The 16,435-nt window shown below is 37.3% G+C and overlaps 2 protein-coding genes across 2 annotated transcripts in view; one reads left to right on the top strand and one right to left on the bottom strand.

Annotated features, from left to right (window-relative positions):
* Positions 1-11,018, top strand: part of ryr1a (ryanodine receptor 1a (skeletal)) — a 52,104-nt gene extending 41,086 nt beyond the window's left edge. Inside the window, exons 82-106 of the mRNA XM_077242308.1 lie at positions 18-97; positions 181-257; positions 345-418; positions 925-942; positions 2,662-2,742; positions 3,010-3,098; positions 3,197-3,325; positions 3,546-3,650; positions 5,005-5,086; positions 5,174-6,474; positions 6,571-6,641; positions 6,754-6,922; positions 7,452-7,538; positions 7,775-8,047; positions 8,205-8,335; positions 8,603-8,645; positions 8,734-8,870; positions 9,065-9,125; positions 9,215-9,361; positions 9,443-9,577; positions 9,754-9,910; positions 10,073-10,137; positions 10,233-10,333; positions 10,421-10,472; positions 10,559-11,018. Of these exons, the coding sequence (XP_077098423.1) occupies positions 18-97; positions 181-257; positions 345-418; positions 925-942; positions 2,662-2,742; positions 3,010-3,098; positions 3,197-3,325; positions 3,546-3,650; positions 5,005-5,086; positions 5,174-6,474; positions 6,571-6,641; positions 6,754-6,922; positions 7,452-7,538; positions 7,775-8,047; positions 8,205-8,335; positions 8,603-8,645; positions 8,734-8,870; positions 9,065-9,125; positions 9,215-9,361; positions 9,443-9,577; positions 9,754-9,910; positions 10,073-10,137; positions 10,233-10,333; positions 10,421-10,472; positions 10,559-10,654 (3,761 nt within the window). The 3' untranslated portion in view covers positions 10,655-11,018. The remainder of the gene's footprint in view (positions 1-17; positions 98-180; positions 258-344; positions 419-924; positions 943-2,661; positions 2,743-3,009; positions 3,099-3,196; positions 3,326-3,545; positions 3,651-5,004; positions 5,087-5,173; positions 6,475-6,570; positions 6,642-6,753; positions 6,923-7,451; positions 7,539-7,774; positions 8,048-8,204; positions 8,336-8,602; positions 8,646-8,733; positions 8,871-9,064; positions 9,126-9,214; positions 9,362-9,442; positions 9,578-9,753; positions 9,911-10,072; positions 10,138-10,232; positions 10,334-10,420; positions 10,473-10,558) is intronic.
* Positions 11,019-11,041: 23 nt separating this feature from the next.
* LOC143749786 (uncharacterized) overlaps positions 11,042-16,435 on the bottom strand; it is a 28,348-nt gene continuing 22,954 nt past the window's right edge. Inside the window, exons 14-16 of the mRNA XM_077242309.1 lie at positions 12,879-12,978; positions 12,655-12,751; positions 11,042-12,557 (exon numbers count right to left, since the gene is read on the bottom strand). Of these exons, the coding sequence (XP_077098424.1) occupies positions 12,309-12,557; positions 12,655-12,751; positions 12,879-12,978 (446 nt within the window). The 3' untranslated portion in view covers positions 11,042-12,308. The remainder of the gene's footprint in view (positions 12,558-12,654; positions 12,752-12,878; positions 12,979-16,435) is intronic.

The following is a 16,435-nucleotide window of genomic DNA, read 5'->3' as shown; positions in this document are numbered from 1 at the left end:
TTTTTTTTTTTGTACAGGTGAGACCGGGTGCATGGTCTCCTCCACCTTAAAACTTGGTATTTCTATTCTAAATGGCGGGAACTGCGAGGTCCAACAGGTTAGTTAAGAGTCTGCATGGAGACAGTGAATTAGACCCTGCACTAATGCTCAGCTTTAACAGGATTGACGATTTGCTTGCAGAAAATGCTGGAGTATCTGAAAGACAAGAAAGATGTGGGTTTCTTCCTCAGTGTCCAGGCTCTAATGCAGACCTGCAGGTATATTTTAACTGGAGGCTGTTGTCTTCTCACATTCACACACTAGTTAATAGATTCAGTAAATCAGTGTTTGGGCATCTTTTGCAGTGTTTTGGACCTGAATGCTTTTGAGAGGCAGAATAAAGCAGAGGGTCTAGGTATGGTGTCAGAGGAGGGAACAAGTAAGTAACATTAATAATCTAGAATCTTTTTTCATCAAGAGAAATACCAATAAATGGTCAAAAGGAAGATTTTAGTTCAATAGAGAAAGCTCTGAAGATCATCGTCCTATCAAATGTAATTTGAAAGTGTAAAGTAACTATATAACAATCCATAAACATGTAGACTGTCTTGCCAACATGACATATGGCATCCAAATATTCAATCATCCATCTGTAATCATACATGTTTGGTCATTCTAACATGGAAATGCTCATCATTTTTGTTGCCAAAATGTATCAGTTGAATAAATTAATTGTAATCATATTGTCATATACTCCATTTGTCTCCAGATGTAATAATCTAGTCTAATATGATGTCAATAAACACAGATTATGAAATTGGCCATAATTAATTCCCTTTTCACTCCATGTCGTCTGTTTGCCCACAACTCACCATCCCTCTTTTTCCATGACTATACTTTTGTCCTTCATCTCTTTTCATTCCTCCTTTCCTTCACGGGCCTCAGACATGAAGCTAGAACGGGGTAAATAATGCCTCTGTCCCTCTTCTTTTCATTTCTCTCTTCCTGTCACTCCTCTCTGTCCCTTTATATCTTTGAAATCAGTATTGTTTGAAACTTAGCTTTTTTGGTTTTTGAAGAATATATATACGTTTAAGTGTATATATATGAATCTTATCACTCAAGGATTTGTAAAAACAACTGTCAGTCACATCACAAATACAGATCGCAAAACATGTATCTGACTTATTCATTCACACTGACAGAATGTGACTGAAGTGTTTTTCTTTCTTCCCTTGAGTGTTGAAACAGATCTACTGTAACTCTAGAACTCTGCATTGTGTCTAATCTATAAATTAAATTATACAATAAATATATGCTGCATTTTAGTTATTCAGTGTAACAGACAAAAATGTTTTTATTCATAATGTTGGTTTTTGCATTAATGAACTTTCCTTTCGTGTATTTATAAGCATTAGCTTTGTTTCTATCGAAAAGGGTCTTAACCTTCATATGACCACACTAAAATTCTTAAATTGACTTTTTTTTATTCCTAACAAATACACATAACTTAAACTTACCAAATCAAGTCTTTGATTATGAATTGAGCCAAATATGATCTAACTCTGTCTTGGCTTCACGATTTGCACCTAACATTACCTTATATGCTCTCCTTTACCCCTGTCATGAGGTCATATTTAATCCAATAATCAATCATTCATAATTGCTCATATCAAAACGGTAGTCTATGTTAGTGGACAGCAGTTTAGCATTGCACTTTAACATTTTGTGAATTTTATATGCAACAAATTTGCAACAAAATTATCAAAGGAGCTATTTGTAAACATATCATTCCACGCTGAAGGCTTTGACTGATTGTGATTTTCATGAATTTAGCTTTGTGTAATGACCTCCTCCTTCCCTCCCCAAACACAGCTGAGGTTTAGGATTGCAGTAGGTCTGTCCCGCATGCTAAAGTACCATCTATGTTAGGGCTTCATGTTGTAATTAATCCCCCTTTGTTTTTGAGCCACAGTTTATGTGATTGTATATCAGTGTTCTTGTATCTGTTTTCATATAGATACCATTATTGTGTATGTGTCTAGTTAATGTATATGTGTTGTGTTATTTGGGTAAAGTAATTCTGTGATGTGACTCATTTTGTTGCTATGGTTCAGTCGGAGATTATGCAAAAGGCTGTGTCTCATTCCACTCCCTAGTGCCTAAGGAAGTGAATCAGTTAAATTGTGCAATGACAAAGATCTTTTTGGTATCATTTGGTATATCTTTTTTGCCCATTGTTATTACATCTGTTAAAAATTACAGCACAGTTATGAAATATTAGCTTGTCCTCCATTTCTGATGATTTTACAGGACATCATTGAATATAGTGAGCTACTCATGCTTACTAGCTTTATTGGTGCTTTCTGGGATTTTTAAGTGCACCTTGGTCAGCGTACTTAATTCTGAACTGGGCAGTGGATTGAAACACTAACAAAATTTCCTGCTTATCTCTTGCAGAAAAGGACAAAAATATGGCAGTTTGCACTAACATCATAACATGAGAGATTTGAGGCAGTTTGTTTTCTCTAAGCTGTTTAATCTCACTTTCTTCCACTTACGGTCTTTCTCTTCTCAGTTCTAATCAGACTGCCCCTACACTAAACCTGTGATGTGTCATAAAGAGAGATTCACCTTGTGTTGAATGTGATGTATTCCTACACATTTCCTTCCTTCACCTAGGTGAGAAGGTGATGGCTGATGATGAGTTCACTTGTGACCTCTTCCGCTTTCTGCAGCTCCTCTGTGAAGGTCACAACAATGGTGGGTGGGTCCTGAATCTGCACATACAATTTTACAGCAGTGAATATGAAAATTCGTACTGTGATTTATTGCAATTTGTGCCCCACAACCATTAAAAAAAAAAGTTAATTCTGTCTTTTACACACCATCATATTGTTCCAAACCTGTATCTTGTGATTTTTTTTCTCTCTTTAAAACAGTGTGAATTTGAAAAGCCACGTTTCAAGGGTTTTGAAATGTCTGTAGCACAGATTGTGTGTAACCATCTGTGAGTTTACTTCACTTTAGACTTCCAGAATTACCTCAGAACACAGACAGGCAGCACCACCACCATCAATGTCATTATCTGCACAGTGGATTACCTGCTTAGACTGCAGGTGAGGTCATTTTACCCTGGAAAACCCAGATAAAATGTTGCTTATATTCAGATTTCAGCACACTTATGGCTTTGTGGGCATTTATTTTCTCTCTCCAGGAGTCTATCAGTGATTTCTACTGGTATTATTCAGGAAAAGACATCATAGATGAACCAGGCAAGAGAAACTTCTCTAAAGCTATGGCTGTGGCCAAACAGGTGTTCAACAGCCTTACCGAGTATATCCAGGTGCAGTTTATTTTTTGATCATTGACATTTTTATTCCATTTATTGAATATATTCATTTATTTCAGTCTCTACGTGTAGCTGCACAAACCCTTTTGTGATTGCATAAGCTGAATACTATAGTCTCCTTAACCGAATCAACTTGCTGTGGTTCTTTTCCCCTAAAATCATACACTTAATTCACATATAGCTGCCATATATTGAGGTTATCATTCTGTTTCAGGGTCCCTGCACAGGCAACCAGCAGTCCCTGGCCCACAGTCGTCTGTGGGATGCTGTGGTGGGCTTTCTGCATGTGTTTGCCCATATGATGATGAAACTGGCTCAGGTAACCCATCTAAAATCGTTCTGTTATGGAAACATTTTTTGTTTTCATTCTCTCTGTGCATTAGATCACATAGCTGAAACATTCATGTACATTAAATTGACTTAGTGTTTTTTGTTCAAGTATTTTCTCAACTTGATATATGAGTAGTTTTTGTAGAGTATTTCAGCATCTTGTATGGAGCATAAAACCATAGTGCACAGTTTCCCTGTCTTGTCAGTGGATATGCACACTTTTACCAGTAGCAAATATATTTAATTTCTACTAAAAGGGCTTATTTATTATTTTAGAGGCTAATAGAAAATGCATGGAAATTAAACCATAGTAGTTGCTCATGTAGAACTGTTCTTAATGATTATATTACATGCTAATGTTAAGAACATGTTACATTCCTTTTTCAATTTTAAACAAATAGTATGTTGGAATGTAATATTGTTTTTGCTCTCAATGCTTTACTGATTAATTAAACTGTTTTTCACACGCTGTATACAGGGAAGAGTATGTATCACTCTATTTATCTATTGAAGTGATTGTATTTGAGTTTTCCCCCTTCATGTTCCAGAATCCCAAATCCAGGTTGTTTGAACCCAAGAATATAGATTTGGAAGTATTCTAAAAAGAATCCCTTTTTATATCTGTATATTTTAGCTTAAGTATTTAAAATTTTAGACACAAAGTCTAGTTTTTTGGGTTAATTTAGCATGATAAATTCTATTTAAATTAAAAAAAATTTAAAACCTAAAAGTATGCAAAAAAGTGGGTCAAACAGCCTGAGAAAATGGATGGAAGGCAGTTAACATTACCCAAAAGAACCATGTGTTTTCAGCTTTACATGATTTTTCTATTAAAAAAGTGTTTTTGCCCTTTCTATAATTCTACCTTTAGTGTGCTGATTGATTTTTGTTTTTATGATTTTCATGATGTCTTGTATGTATAGTGTTTCTGTTTCTAATAATTATTAACCCCTGTTATTGTTGCTGCATGCAATAACCTGCATTTAAATGTTGCAGAATTTTACATTATCCTCAGCCAGTTTGATAAGGTAAAGTTTCTTATAAAGATGCTACTGTAGTTATTTTTTGACCATATCCTTGAAGTTAACCAAGTTAAACCCTTACAAATAATGAAGACCTTATGTCTAAAACAGTTTTTTGTAAACAATTGTTTACATTTGTTGTTATTGTTTTTTATTTTGTTTAAAACATTATTCAAAAATGTTACATTTTATATGTTCCTTTAGTTTTACAAATTAGACATTTTTATCAAATTTGTTCAGTTAGATTGTATATTTATCATAGTTATCGGCATGTATTATATGTTATTGTGCAGCTAGTATGTTACTTCTGTTTTCTTCTAGGATTCCAGTCAGATTGGTCTCCTGAAGGAATTGTTGGACCTTCAGAAAGATATGGTGGTCATGCTATTGTCTTTGTTGGAGGGTATGAAGACAATCTTGCATTTATGTTCATCAATTTCACATTATTCAGTCTAGATCTGATTACACTGTATGGTTCTGTATTTGACAGGTAATGTTGTAAATGGCACCATTGCTCGGCAAATGGTGGACATGCTAGTGGAATCCTCCAGTAATGTAGAAATGATCCTTAAATTCTTCGACATGTTCCTCAAGCTAAAGGACATTGTTGCATCTGACGCATTCCGCGACTATGTGACAGACCCAAGAGGTTTGATATCCAAGAAGGACTTCCAGAAAGCCATGGACAGCCAGAAACAGTACACACCTTCAGAGATCCAGTTCCTATTGTCCTGCTCTGAGGCAGATGAGAATGAGATGATTCATTATGAGGAGTTTGCCAATCGGTTCCAAGAGCCAGCAAAAGATATCGGATTTAACATAGCGGTGTTGCTAACCAACCTCTCTGAACACGTTCCTCATGATACCAGGTTGCAGAACTTCCTCGAACAAGCTGAGAGCGTTCTGAACTATTTCCGCCCATTCTTGGGTCGCATTGAGATAATGGGCGCCAGCAGGAAGATTGAGAGAATCTACTTCGAGATCAGTGAGGTGAATCGTAAACAGTGGGAGATGCCTCAAGTCAAAGAGTCCAAGCGGCAGTTCATATTTGATGTGGTCAACGAGGGTGGCGAATCGGAGAAGATGGAGCTTTTTGTCAACTTCTGTGAGGACACCATATTCGAGATGAATATTGCTTCACAGATTTCAGAGCAGGATGAGGAGGAGAGAGAAGAGGATGAAGAGGAGGAACCTGAAGGAGGAGATGGAGGAGGCGCCGGTGATGAAGAGGGTGGTGGTGAGGAGGGCCAGGCAGAATCAAGCTCTGCCTTTGCCGATTTCATCCAAAGCGTCATGAATTTCCTGGGCATGTTCACCTTTAGAAATATTCGCAGACAGTACCGTAGGCTCAGAAAGATGACTATCAAGGAAATTGTGGTAGGACTTGTTACCTTCCTGTGGACAATCCTCATGGGCATCCTCCATTTCATTTACAGTGTGTGCAAAGGTTTCTTCCTGCTCATCTGGCATACACTTTTTGGAGGCGGTTTAGTTGAAGGGGCTAAGAACATCACTGTGACCGAGTTACTGGCAAGCATGCCGGATCCTACTCAGGATGAGGTGCACGGAGACCTTCCTGGAGAACCAAGGGGTGGAGAGGAGCAGGATACTGGTGGGATAACAGACTCAATGGAAGCAGGAGGGGGAGAGGAAGAGGATGAGGACACCCAGGAAAAAGATGGTGGGAAGATTCCTGGTATCGATACACCTGGTGGACTTGGAGATATGGGAGACACGACCCCCGTGGAACCACCAACTCCAGAGGGCACTCCATTAATGAAGAGGAAAATGGTATGTAGGTTTTCATTTGGCTGATTTCCTCTTGTTTCTTCACCAATGTTCTAAACAAAGATGTGTGATGTTGGTCCTCGTTTATATATGCTGCAGCAATCAGAAGAAGCAGGACCTGAGCAACCTCCTGCTATCGAAGAACATCCTCCTGAACCTGAGAAAGCAGAGTGAGTGACTCCACAATGAACGGAAAACAAGACATTGTAGTGTTTGTGTTTGATTCTTTATGGTATTTTAGATGTATTTAGAATTTTAATGACCATCTTCCATGTGTAACAGCACTGAGAATAGAGAGAAGGCAGAGAAAGAAGCAGAGGTCAAGCCTGACACAACACCAGAAGAACCAAAACCTAAGAAAGCCACTAAAGCAAAGAAGGAGAAGAAATCAGCCAAAGTGGCAGGATTTGAGCTCTGGAATGAGCTGGATGTTCAAAGAAATAAATTCATGGTAGGACAAAATATAATATTATTTTTCCCAAACTAATACAGAAAAAAGAGAACAGATTCCAAAGAACAAGGCAAAAAAACAACAACACACACACACCTACAATACAAATGTTCATACTCATCCTTGCATAAGAAACACATATTCTTGTGTACATATGTATACGCAAGAATATAAACACATACATAGACATACACTGGTCAGCGGGTATAACTTATATTACCAAGTATTTGGATTTGGATCAAATTCTGCAGTACAAAGTTGTTAAGGATTACACATCCGTCTTCTACCTCATATATTCATGCCATGGAAAAAAAACACTTAGTTAACCGATGTAATCTTTTCAACCATTTCTCCCAATATGATGAAATTCTATTGTCTTAATGAAAAGTGCAGAGTTTCCAGATTGTACACACCATTTAAAATTTCAGATGGGGGATCTTCATTGAGCCATTTCCCTGTAAAGGCCTTCTTACTAGTTGCTAGTACCGATAATTTATTAAAAAACTATATGTTCTTTGTTCATCTACAGAACTGTTTGTCCCGTAACTTCTACAACCTTCGTTTCCTGGCTTTGTTCATCTCCTTCGCCTTGAACTTCATTCTTCTCTTCTACAAGGTTGTAAACTTATTTTAGATTTTTACACTTTTTTCCCATTTAAATTTTTGGTCCATTTGGATTTCTGGGCTACTTTATATGTCCTTTTGTTTAAATTTTAAAATATTCATGACCATTTTCAATTCCTTTTAAAATGTCATGCCTCACAATAAATTTTTTTTCGCATACACATACAGGAGATATAAAAAATAAAATCTCGTTTTTGTTTTTAAGGATCCATCTTTTTATTTCTCCAGGTATCTGATTCTCCTCCCAATACTGATGATTTTGAAGGCTCAGGCATGTTTGAAGGCTCTGGGCTGTTTGAAGGCTCTGGGCTGTTTGAAGGCTCTGGGGAGGACTTTGAAGGCTCTGGCAGAGAGGATGGAGGCGATGATGATGTTGAGGAAGGTCCTGTCTATTATTTTCTGGAAGAGAGTACCGGATACATGCAGCCCACTATGTCCGGCCTGTCCATTCTGCACACCGTCATCGCCTTCATAACCATCATTGGATACAACTGCCTTAAGGTTTTAACCACTAGTTTCATATTTTAGTGCCTGAACTTATATTATTATCAGTTTTGATTCAAGATGGTTTTTATTTAATTCTGATCTTGAATATGTACACGAATATTCTTATTTATTTCTGCTATCAATAAGTGATCATGATGTCATGGTCTGTTAGATTCCGCTGGTAATTTTTAGGAGAGAGAAAGAGCTCGCGAGAAAGCTGGAGTTTGATGGTCTTTACATCACTGAACAGCCAGAGGATGATGACATCAAAGGCCAGTGGGACAGATTGGTGCTAAATACACCGTAAGTGTGGAGACATCTGGATTATTATGGAGCTGTTTCTCACAAGATATATCTGAAAACGGACATGTAGACTAAAACGAAAGTTAACCTAGATTATGTATTGAGCTCAAAGTTGTTTTGTACATCTGGTATGTGGTCCCTAATTAATGTTTCCATAATGCGCTAGGATAAGTGTTCTTATAAGTGTTCATTAGCAGACCTAGCCAGTTGTGGTCCTTTAATAATAATTATTTTAAAAAAAACTAATAATCTTTATCATTGTTTTAGCTCCTTTCCCACCAACTACTGGGACAAATTTGTTAAGCGAAAGGTAAACCAATATTCTTCCTGTTAGTTGGTGTTTTTGGTTTAAAATGAGTGCATTTACACAGCTTTACTATTCTTGATTATTTTGTAAGGTTCTGGATAAATACGGAGATATTTATGGACGTGAGCGAATCGCAGAGCTGCTGGGTATGGATCTGGAATCGCTGGATGTCAGCAAACAACAGACAGACAAGAAACACGAAGAGCCAGACAACTCCATGCTTGCATGGTATTAAAAATACATCACTACTGGCATATACGTTTGTGACATTTTATCTAGGATATTACATTTAGGTTATGTGTTACTATTTGCCACTAGTAGCATTTTGCCCTAAAACCATTGGTCAAGGCAATGGTTTCATATGAGATCAAGTTTTAGATTTTCTTTCCATATTTTCTATTCCATATCCCATTATTTTTTAGGCTCACTGCCATTGACATCAAGTATCAGATCTGGAAGTTTGGAGTTGTGTTCACAGACAATGTAAGTCTTTTATGTGAGTTACTAAATTTTATTTTATTGATTGATTGTAAAGTTCATGTCATGTGCTCTAACGTTTTCTGTATTTTTAGACTTTCCTCTACCTGGTGTGGTACACAGTGATGTCACTTCTGGGGCATTACAACCATTTCTTTTTTGCTTGTCACCTTTTGGACATTGCAATGGGTGTCAAGACCCTGCGTACAATTCTTTCCTCCGTCACACACAATGGAAAACAGGTAGAGTCAGTACAACAAAACAAAACTAGTTCTGGAAATCCGTACTGATGCACCGGTTGACTCTGTTGGGATTGTTTTTAGCTGATGATGACTGTGGGTTTGCTGGCTGTGGTTGTGTACCTTTACACTGTGGTGGCCTTCAACTTCTTCAGGAAGTTCTACAATAAGAGCGAGGACGAGGATGAGCCGGACATGAAGTGTGACGACATGATGACGGTTGGTCACTTCATTATACAACATTACTGGGATCAAACTGTCCTTTATTCTCTTTCTCCTATAATGTATGGTACTTAAAATAAATTGTATAAGCATTTGTTATTTTTTCTCCAATTCTTCGCTAACCAAACACTTGCTGTACAATCCAACAAATCTCTCTCTGTTTCTCTTGGCAGTGTTATCTGTTCCACATGTACGTGGGTGTGCGGGCAGGTGGAGGTATAGGAGACGAGATTGAGGACCCTGCAGGGGACGAGTATGAACTCTATCGGGTGGTCTTCGACATCACTTTTTTCTTTTTTGTCATCGTCATCCTGCTGGCCATCATTCAAGGTGAGACTTGTCTTGCTTTTCAACTTGTGTAACATCCTAGCAATTATACCACATTAAATCTGACGTTTTGGAGATTTATGGCTGACTATGAAATTTCATTTTCTGGATCTGATTGAAAACACAGCACTGCAATTCACTGCCAATGCATGTTTGTCTGCACAGGTCTGATCATTGATGCTTTTGGGGAGCTGAGAGACCAGCAAGAGCAAGTAAAAGAAGATATGGAGGTACTGAGATCATTACTGTCCAATACAAAAATAAATATTAAGTATTTATATACTTAGCTGTCTGTCTTATTTTACACATTGCATTGCTTCTTTAGACCAAATGCTTTATATGTGGTATTGGGAGTGATTATTTTGATACAACTCCACATGGCTTTGAGACCCATACGCTTGAAGAACACAACCTGGCCAATTACATGTGAGATTCAGTTTTATGGCACCTTTCTGATGTTATACGATATCTCCATCTCCAGACAAACAGAACTAATGTTTCTCTCTTCACTAGGTTCTTCCTGATGTACTTAATCAACAAGGATGAAACGGAGCACACTGGGCAGGTGAGACATGTCACAATGTTCACACCTCATCATAACAATAATGAAGTGTGATTCAAACATATAGGATATGCGTTTGTGTTTGACAGGAATCATATGTGTGGAAGATGTATCAAGAGAGATGCTGGGATTTCTTCCCTGCTGGAGACTGCTTCAGAAAACAATATGAAGACCAGCTTGGATAAATGCAATTCTGTTTTGTACCTAGTTTTTTAAACTAACAAAACTATTATGATTTTATCAAAACGACAAGCTATGATTTATGTACATTAATACTTAGAAATTATGTTGTAAAAGAAAAACGCATGCTATTTATGGATAGTAAGTTTTTGGGTAGTTTCTAATCATTTAAAATGTTCATGTTGTTAATACCTATTCTAATAATTCTTTAGTGAGTGTCACATTAAAGTTTTAACCAAGTCCCTTAAAGTACCTTTTGTTTGATAAATATGAATTGTATTTGATGTTCTTGCAGTTTTGAGCATAAGCATCCCTCTTGAACATCAGAATTTACTGTGAAAAATTAAATAAATAATCATTTAATCCAAATGTGTAAATAATCATCACAGACATTGTGATAATTGTGCTGTTTTTATTCATTGATTTTAAAAGCATTACATTCTTTAAACATAATATTTGTGTACAAACATCTACTCATCTTAAATCTTAAAATTGCAAATTCACATACACTGTAAATGTTAAACATGCCAAAAACAGGTTGTTCAGTACTACTGATGAGCAACATGCTACAAATGCAGAAATCCTGATGAAAGCAAACAGCTAATATACATTTCAGCAACATACAGGTGCTAACAACATTGTTTAATTTTAAGATTTCAAATGCCTTTTTAAGACTTTTTCAAAGAGGTAAACAAAAAACAGAATAATCGAAAAGTAAAATCTCAGAGCAACTTGTAGTTAAAATGAAACTATTTGACATGAAACTGCAACTACATTGCCAATTGGCACCAGCATGAATCACAAATAACTATAAAGCGCTCTAAATAGTCATGGTTTGGAAGATGAAGGGCTTTTCCCACCAGTACACAAATCATACTCTAGAATTTACTCCTTCTGCCAAATATATCTTATCAGACACATCTTACACTATGATACAAAGCTCATTGCTTCAACAGATATGTTAGTAGACTAATCTTTTACTATAGGCTTCCTACCAGTAACTACAGAAATCATGTCGAAAACAGCAGACATAACATGTCAAGGAAAATAATATCACACAAGTGAATAAAAAACTGAACAAGAGCAAACAATCTGGGGGGAAAAAATAATATGAAAAGTGCTTACATGACTACTAAAATGGAGAAAACAAAGAATACAAAGAATACAATTTAATTTAAACAGGGTGGTGATGGCGCAGTGGATAAGACACATGCCTTAGGTGTGAGAGACCCGGGTTCGGATCCACTGTGAGACACCAATGTGTCCCTGAGCAAGACACTTAACCCCTAGTTGCTCCAGAGGCGTGCGACCTCTGACATATATAGCAATTGTAAGTCGCTTTGGATAAAAAGCGTCAGCTAAATGAAAAAATGTAAATGTAAACAAACACTACATTATCCTGCTTAAACAAAAGAACATAAGAAATTAAAACATTCAAACATTTATCATTCCTTGTTTTGATATGTAACTTGACTCTGAGTCGATTTTTTTAAAACAAAATGTGCAAAATGCCAATAATGGATTTCATCATTATTTAACATGAACAATTTTTTTCAGCTGTAAATGTTCTACTTTTCATCAAGCAAAATTCTAATTTCATAACACGTATTTTTAAAAATCTCTTAAACTGAATTGCCTCAGTCAGATGAAGACTGATACCTAGACTGGGTTATCCTCTGGAGATGGGTCCTGGGTTGGTAGGGCTTCAGCAGGTCCAGGTATGGTGGAGGCTGAAGAATAGCTATGCATGCATTGGTAATCTGACGACAGGTCTGTTGGGTTTGAGAGGATGCTTTCAATGTCACTGCTGGACTGGGACACCATTTTGTACTCGCGCACAGGACAGGCACGCTCTGTGAAATTAGGTTTGAAGCCGTTCTCCAGATCTTTAGGCATGGACAGCCATTTCTGTGTGAAAAAAAGATGATATATTCTCACATTCCCCTCTATGAATTAAAAAACAAATTCAAGGTACATGACTGAAAAACAAAAAACTGTTGCTTACCTCTATATTGCCATCATAATTGTCAAAAAGGGATGCAAGGTATTTGCTTACATTTTGTCCTGCGTTTGGTACCACTGGTATTAAAATTACTCTTAATCTAAGGAACATTAAACATTAGATTAGAGTAAATAAAACACTTATGGACTTTTATTGTTGACAATTATTAAACTAAAATGTTTAAAATCAGTGTAAAGAAGTTAATTGACAAAAAAATGTATTCAAACCTCTCATTATGGACCAGCAAGCAGGAGAGTATGACGAGTATTACAGTGGCTCCCACTGTATACAGCACCAGTGTCGTCACAGACACAGGAGCCAGACTCTCTGGGGAAAGAGTTGCCATTAAAGCCACTGCTGTACTTTCATTGTTGTTTTCAACTTAGGGTTGTATAGCATATAGATGCAGCAAGAACTACACTGGCAAAGTTGGAAGTTAAACAAACCAAGCACTTATATTTATATGAGTACATATGTAGTGGGACTTTTCCTACGTCACCGGCAGTGGCATTGCAGGTAGAGATGGGTGAGATACCTCTGCAGTTAAGGAGGGAACAGCTGGCACTGGCAGGCAACTATTGGGCAAACTTACATGGGCATGGTAGGTCTCACCCCTCAAGGGTGCATGAAAGGGTTAAAAGTCAGAGTTTTGGATGGGTGGGTGATGCTATAGGAAAAGAGATGGGGCTTGAGGGAAAGGAATTTAGTCCAAGAGTTCCGATGCTAGTCTGACCACCTTGGCTGCTTGTGCAGCCTAAAGTGTGGACCTGCAGATATTACTTCAAGAGTAGAGAGGATATGGATTTATGTGAAGGAGTATAATGGCTAATCGGATATTTACACAGATGGGTAAAGTTTGCATGGGTTCCAGCACATGTAGGAGTTAAAGGATATTAAATGGTAGATTGTTAGGCAAAACAAGCAGGGTTGAAGCTGTTGAATGACACCAAACATGTAGTGTTTGAATGTCAGAAGTATGAGACGGAAAGGATAAAGATGAAAGGCAAAAGAAGATTGGGGGTTCAAGGGAACTCACTTAAAGGTGCAGTGTGTGTAATTTTTAGCGGCATCTAGTGGTGAGGTTACGAATTGAAATCAACAAAAGTTACGGTGGCCGACAGGAAAATATGTCATCGTCTGAGACAGCAGAGAGTAGCCAGTTCAGCAATGGGGTTTCTTTACAAGGATAAATTAAGAAATTATGTTTACCTAATTATTCAGTAAAACTATGTTATTGCGAATATTATTGTTACTTGTTCATCATTGTGTCAGTGTTTTATTCGCTGAACTAAGCTTGCTTCCTTGCACGAAGAGCAACATAGTAACGAAACGCGTTTGTCCGTTTAGGGCCACTGTAGAAACAAGTCGGAGCATTTCATTGTTAGGGAACCCGCGGTGTGTGTAGACTAGTGTTAATTTTACCAGCCATTTTTAAATTTAGTTTCAGTTTTAGTCCAGTTTCAGTATCGCTTGTTAGTTTTTATCACATTTAGTGGACATCATCCCATTTTTATTTAGTCTAGTTTAAGTCGACTATGAGTCGAGCATTTTAGTCTTTATTTTAGTCCAAGAAAACAATTTTATTCGTTTAGTTTTAGTCAACAAAAACTGTCAACATTTTAGTCTAGTTTTAGTCAGGACATCATTTTAACCTTTTACTTTTTTGTCAGCAGATAATATTTAACATTTCCTAAAATTATTTCACATTTCAACATTTTCTCATCTTTTTGATAAAAACACAATTTTAAGGAATGTTAGATTATAAACAACCACCAACAATCTCTCTGTTAATTTACCACAATGTCTTTGTGGTGAACTGCGACGTGTCTCTTCAGGTTTGTTGTGTTTTTTCCAGCTACCATGTGGCCACATTCCTTCCCTTCGACTAAAATCAAGCATTTGGTTTTGTTCTCCACTTCAATGAAGCGAAAATGTGTCCATATATCACGTCTCCTCTTTCTCCCGAGCCCCGTGCAAAGCATGTTTTACTTTTAACCTGTCGCCGCCTCGACGTGAATCCAGCTCCTGCCTGCTCCATGTGTTGTGTAGGCTACTCTGTGCCCGGCCCGCCCGCTCCAGGTTTGAAAGTGGGTGTGTGGCGGAAGAGCTGACGAGGAGGAGGCGGAGGAGGAGACAGGATTTGACAAAAACATATCATATAATAATATGTAATTTTCGTCTCGCCTTTGTTCGTGAACTAAAATGTCCATAGATTTTAGCCCAGTCTTTTAATTACCGAACTGCATTTTCGTCTCGTCTTTATTCGTCTACGAAAATTATTTATGATTTACTCCCAGTTATTGTTTATTAGTGGGGATTTTAGTCTCGTCTCGTCTAGTTTTCGTTCGGTGAAAAATGTGCGTTGACGAAAATATTTTCGTTTAGTTTTCGTTAACGAAATTAACACTAGTGTAGACAGAAACTGCTCATTCTAAGGTAATACAAATATAACGGTTCATAAAGTAAGGTCTTTATACACAACTGAAAGCTTATTTTTCAAGGTAGTGAGGAAACACGCTCTGTAGCGCTGTGTGTTCGCTGTCGTCTACGGTAGAAACATGACGACACAATATGTCGACCTCCACAGAAGGGGGAGCCCGCGGTTATGGAGATATAAATGTCTCATTCTAAGGTAATAAATAAAAACATAACGGTTCATTATGCAAGGTCTTTATACACCACTGAAAACATAGTTATGGATCTTATATTGCATTTCTGTCAAAAGATCCTCAGAAATATTACACATTTCACCTTTAAAGGAGCTGTATGTAAGAAATGTATTTCAATTAATCATAAAATGGCCCTGATATGTCACTAGACAATAAGAAATCATGTTCATTTCAAATACTTATATCTCTGACAACAGTAGTCCGGCCAGGATATTGTCATTTAAAAAATGAAGTTGCAGCCCTCAACTGATGTTGATGTTGTCATGTTGTGTTTTGGTCTGATGCGCCACCCTCCACCTATCTACCAATCAAGTCAGTAGTGTTGCAGCATCCGGGTTGCCAGCTCTGCTAGTTACCACAGCTGCAGCTACAAACATGCCGGAATCTGATTAAAAAAATGTCTAATGTTGCGAAACAAAAAAAAACTCGTTATGAATCCGAAATACTTCGTGACTAAGTTCGAAATAAAACAAGGATCTGTATAGGAGATGCCTTTGAAAGATGGAGACGGCTGAAAACGGAGAAGAATTTCTGTACAGGTAAGATTCATCTATGTTTGGCTGACTTGTACTTGCTTTAATGTTAATTACTAACATTAGCAATGCATTATCAGAGCTCGTTTCTCTGTTATTATGCTGAGACGCTGAGGAAAACAACATTAGCACGCCCATTATTGTTTATCATGCAAGTTCTACAGCCAAAAATAATAGAATGACACGTAATCTTTCACATCACATATTTTAGCGTTATGGACGTGTACTGGAGGGTAAGTTAAAAAATACAGATGGCAACTTTCACTTTTAGCGTCAGCTAAATGAATAGCTGAATCTTTGATATCGGTTACACACAGTGACAGAGGCTTGTGCTTGTACTTACGTTAATGACAGATACCTACCGTTACAAGTTAGATTAACAGCTACTGTTCTAATGCACAGTCACATTCGAGCGTACATCTTTACGATTATATTTGGCTAATCGCCATTACTACATTTTTGCGATATATAATTACTTAGCAAAACATCTCTCATTTGAAGCATAAACATAATTAACAGAAAAAGCTTCTTGTAGCAGCCTACGTTCCTGCTGTATCCTGCAAGCCTATCTGGCAACATCGA

The sequence above is a fragment of the Siphateles boraxobius genome, unplaced genomic scaffold (genome assembly GCF_051911475.1).
Source record: "Siphateles boraxobius isolate OS27281-9 unplaced genomic scaffold, OSU_SipBor_1 25, whole genome shotgun sequence".
NCBI classification, from domain to species: Eukaryota; Metazoa; Chordata; class Actinopteri; order Cypriniformes; family Leuciscidae; genus Siphateles; species Siphateles boraxobius.
The sequence above is the reverse complement of the archived record's forward strand: the minus strand, read 5'-3'. Positions and strand labels throughout refer to the sequence as shown.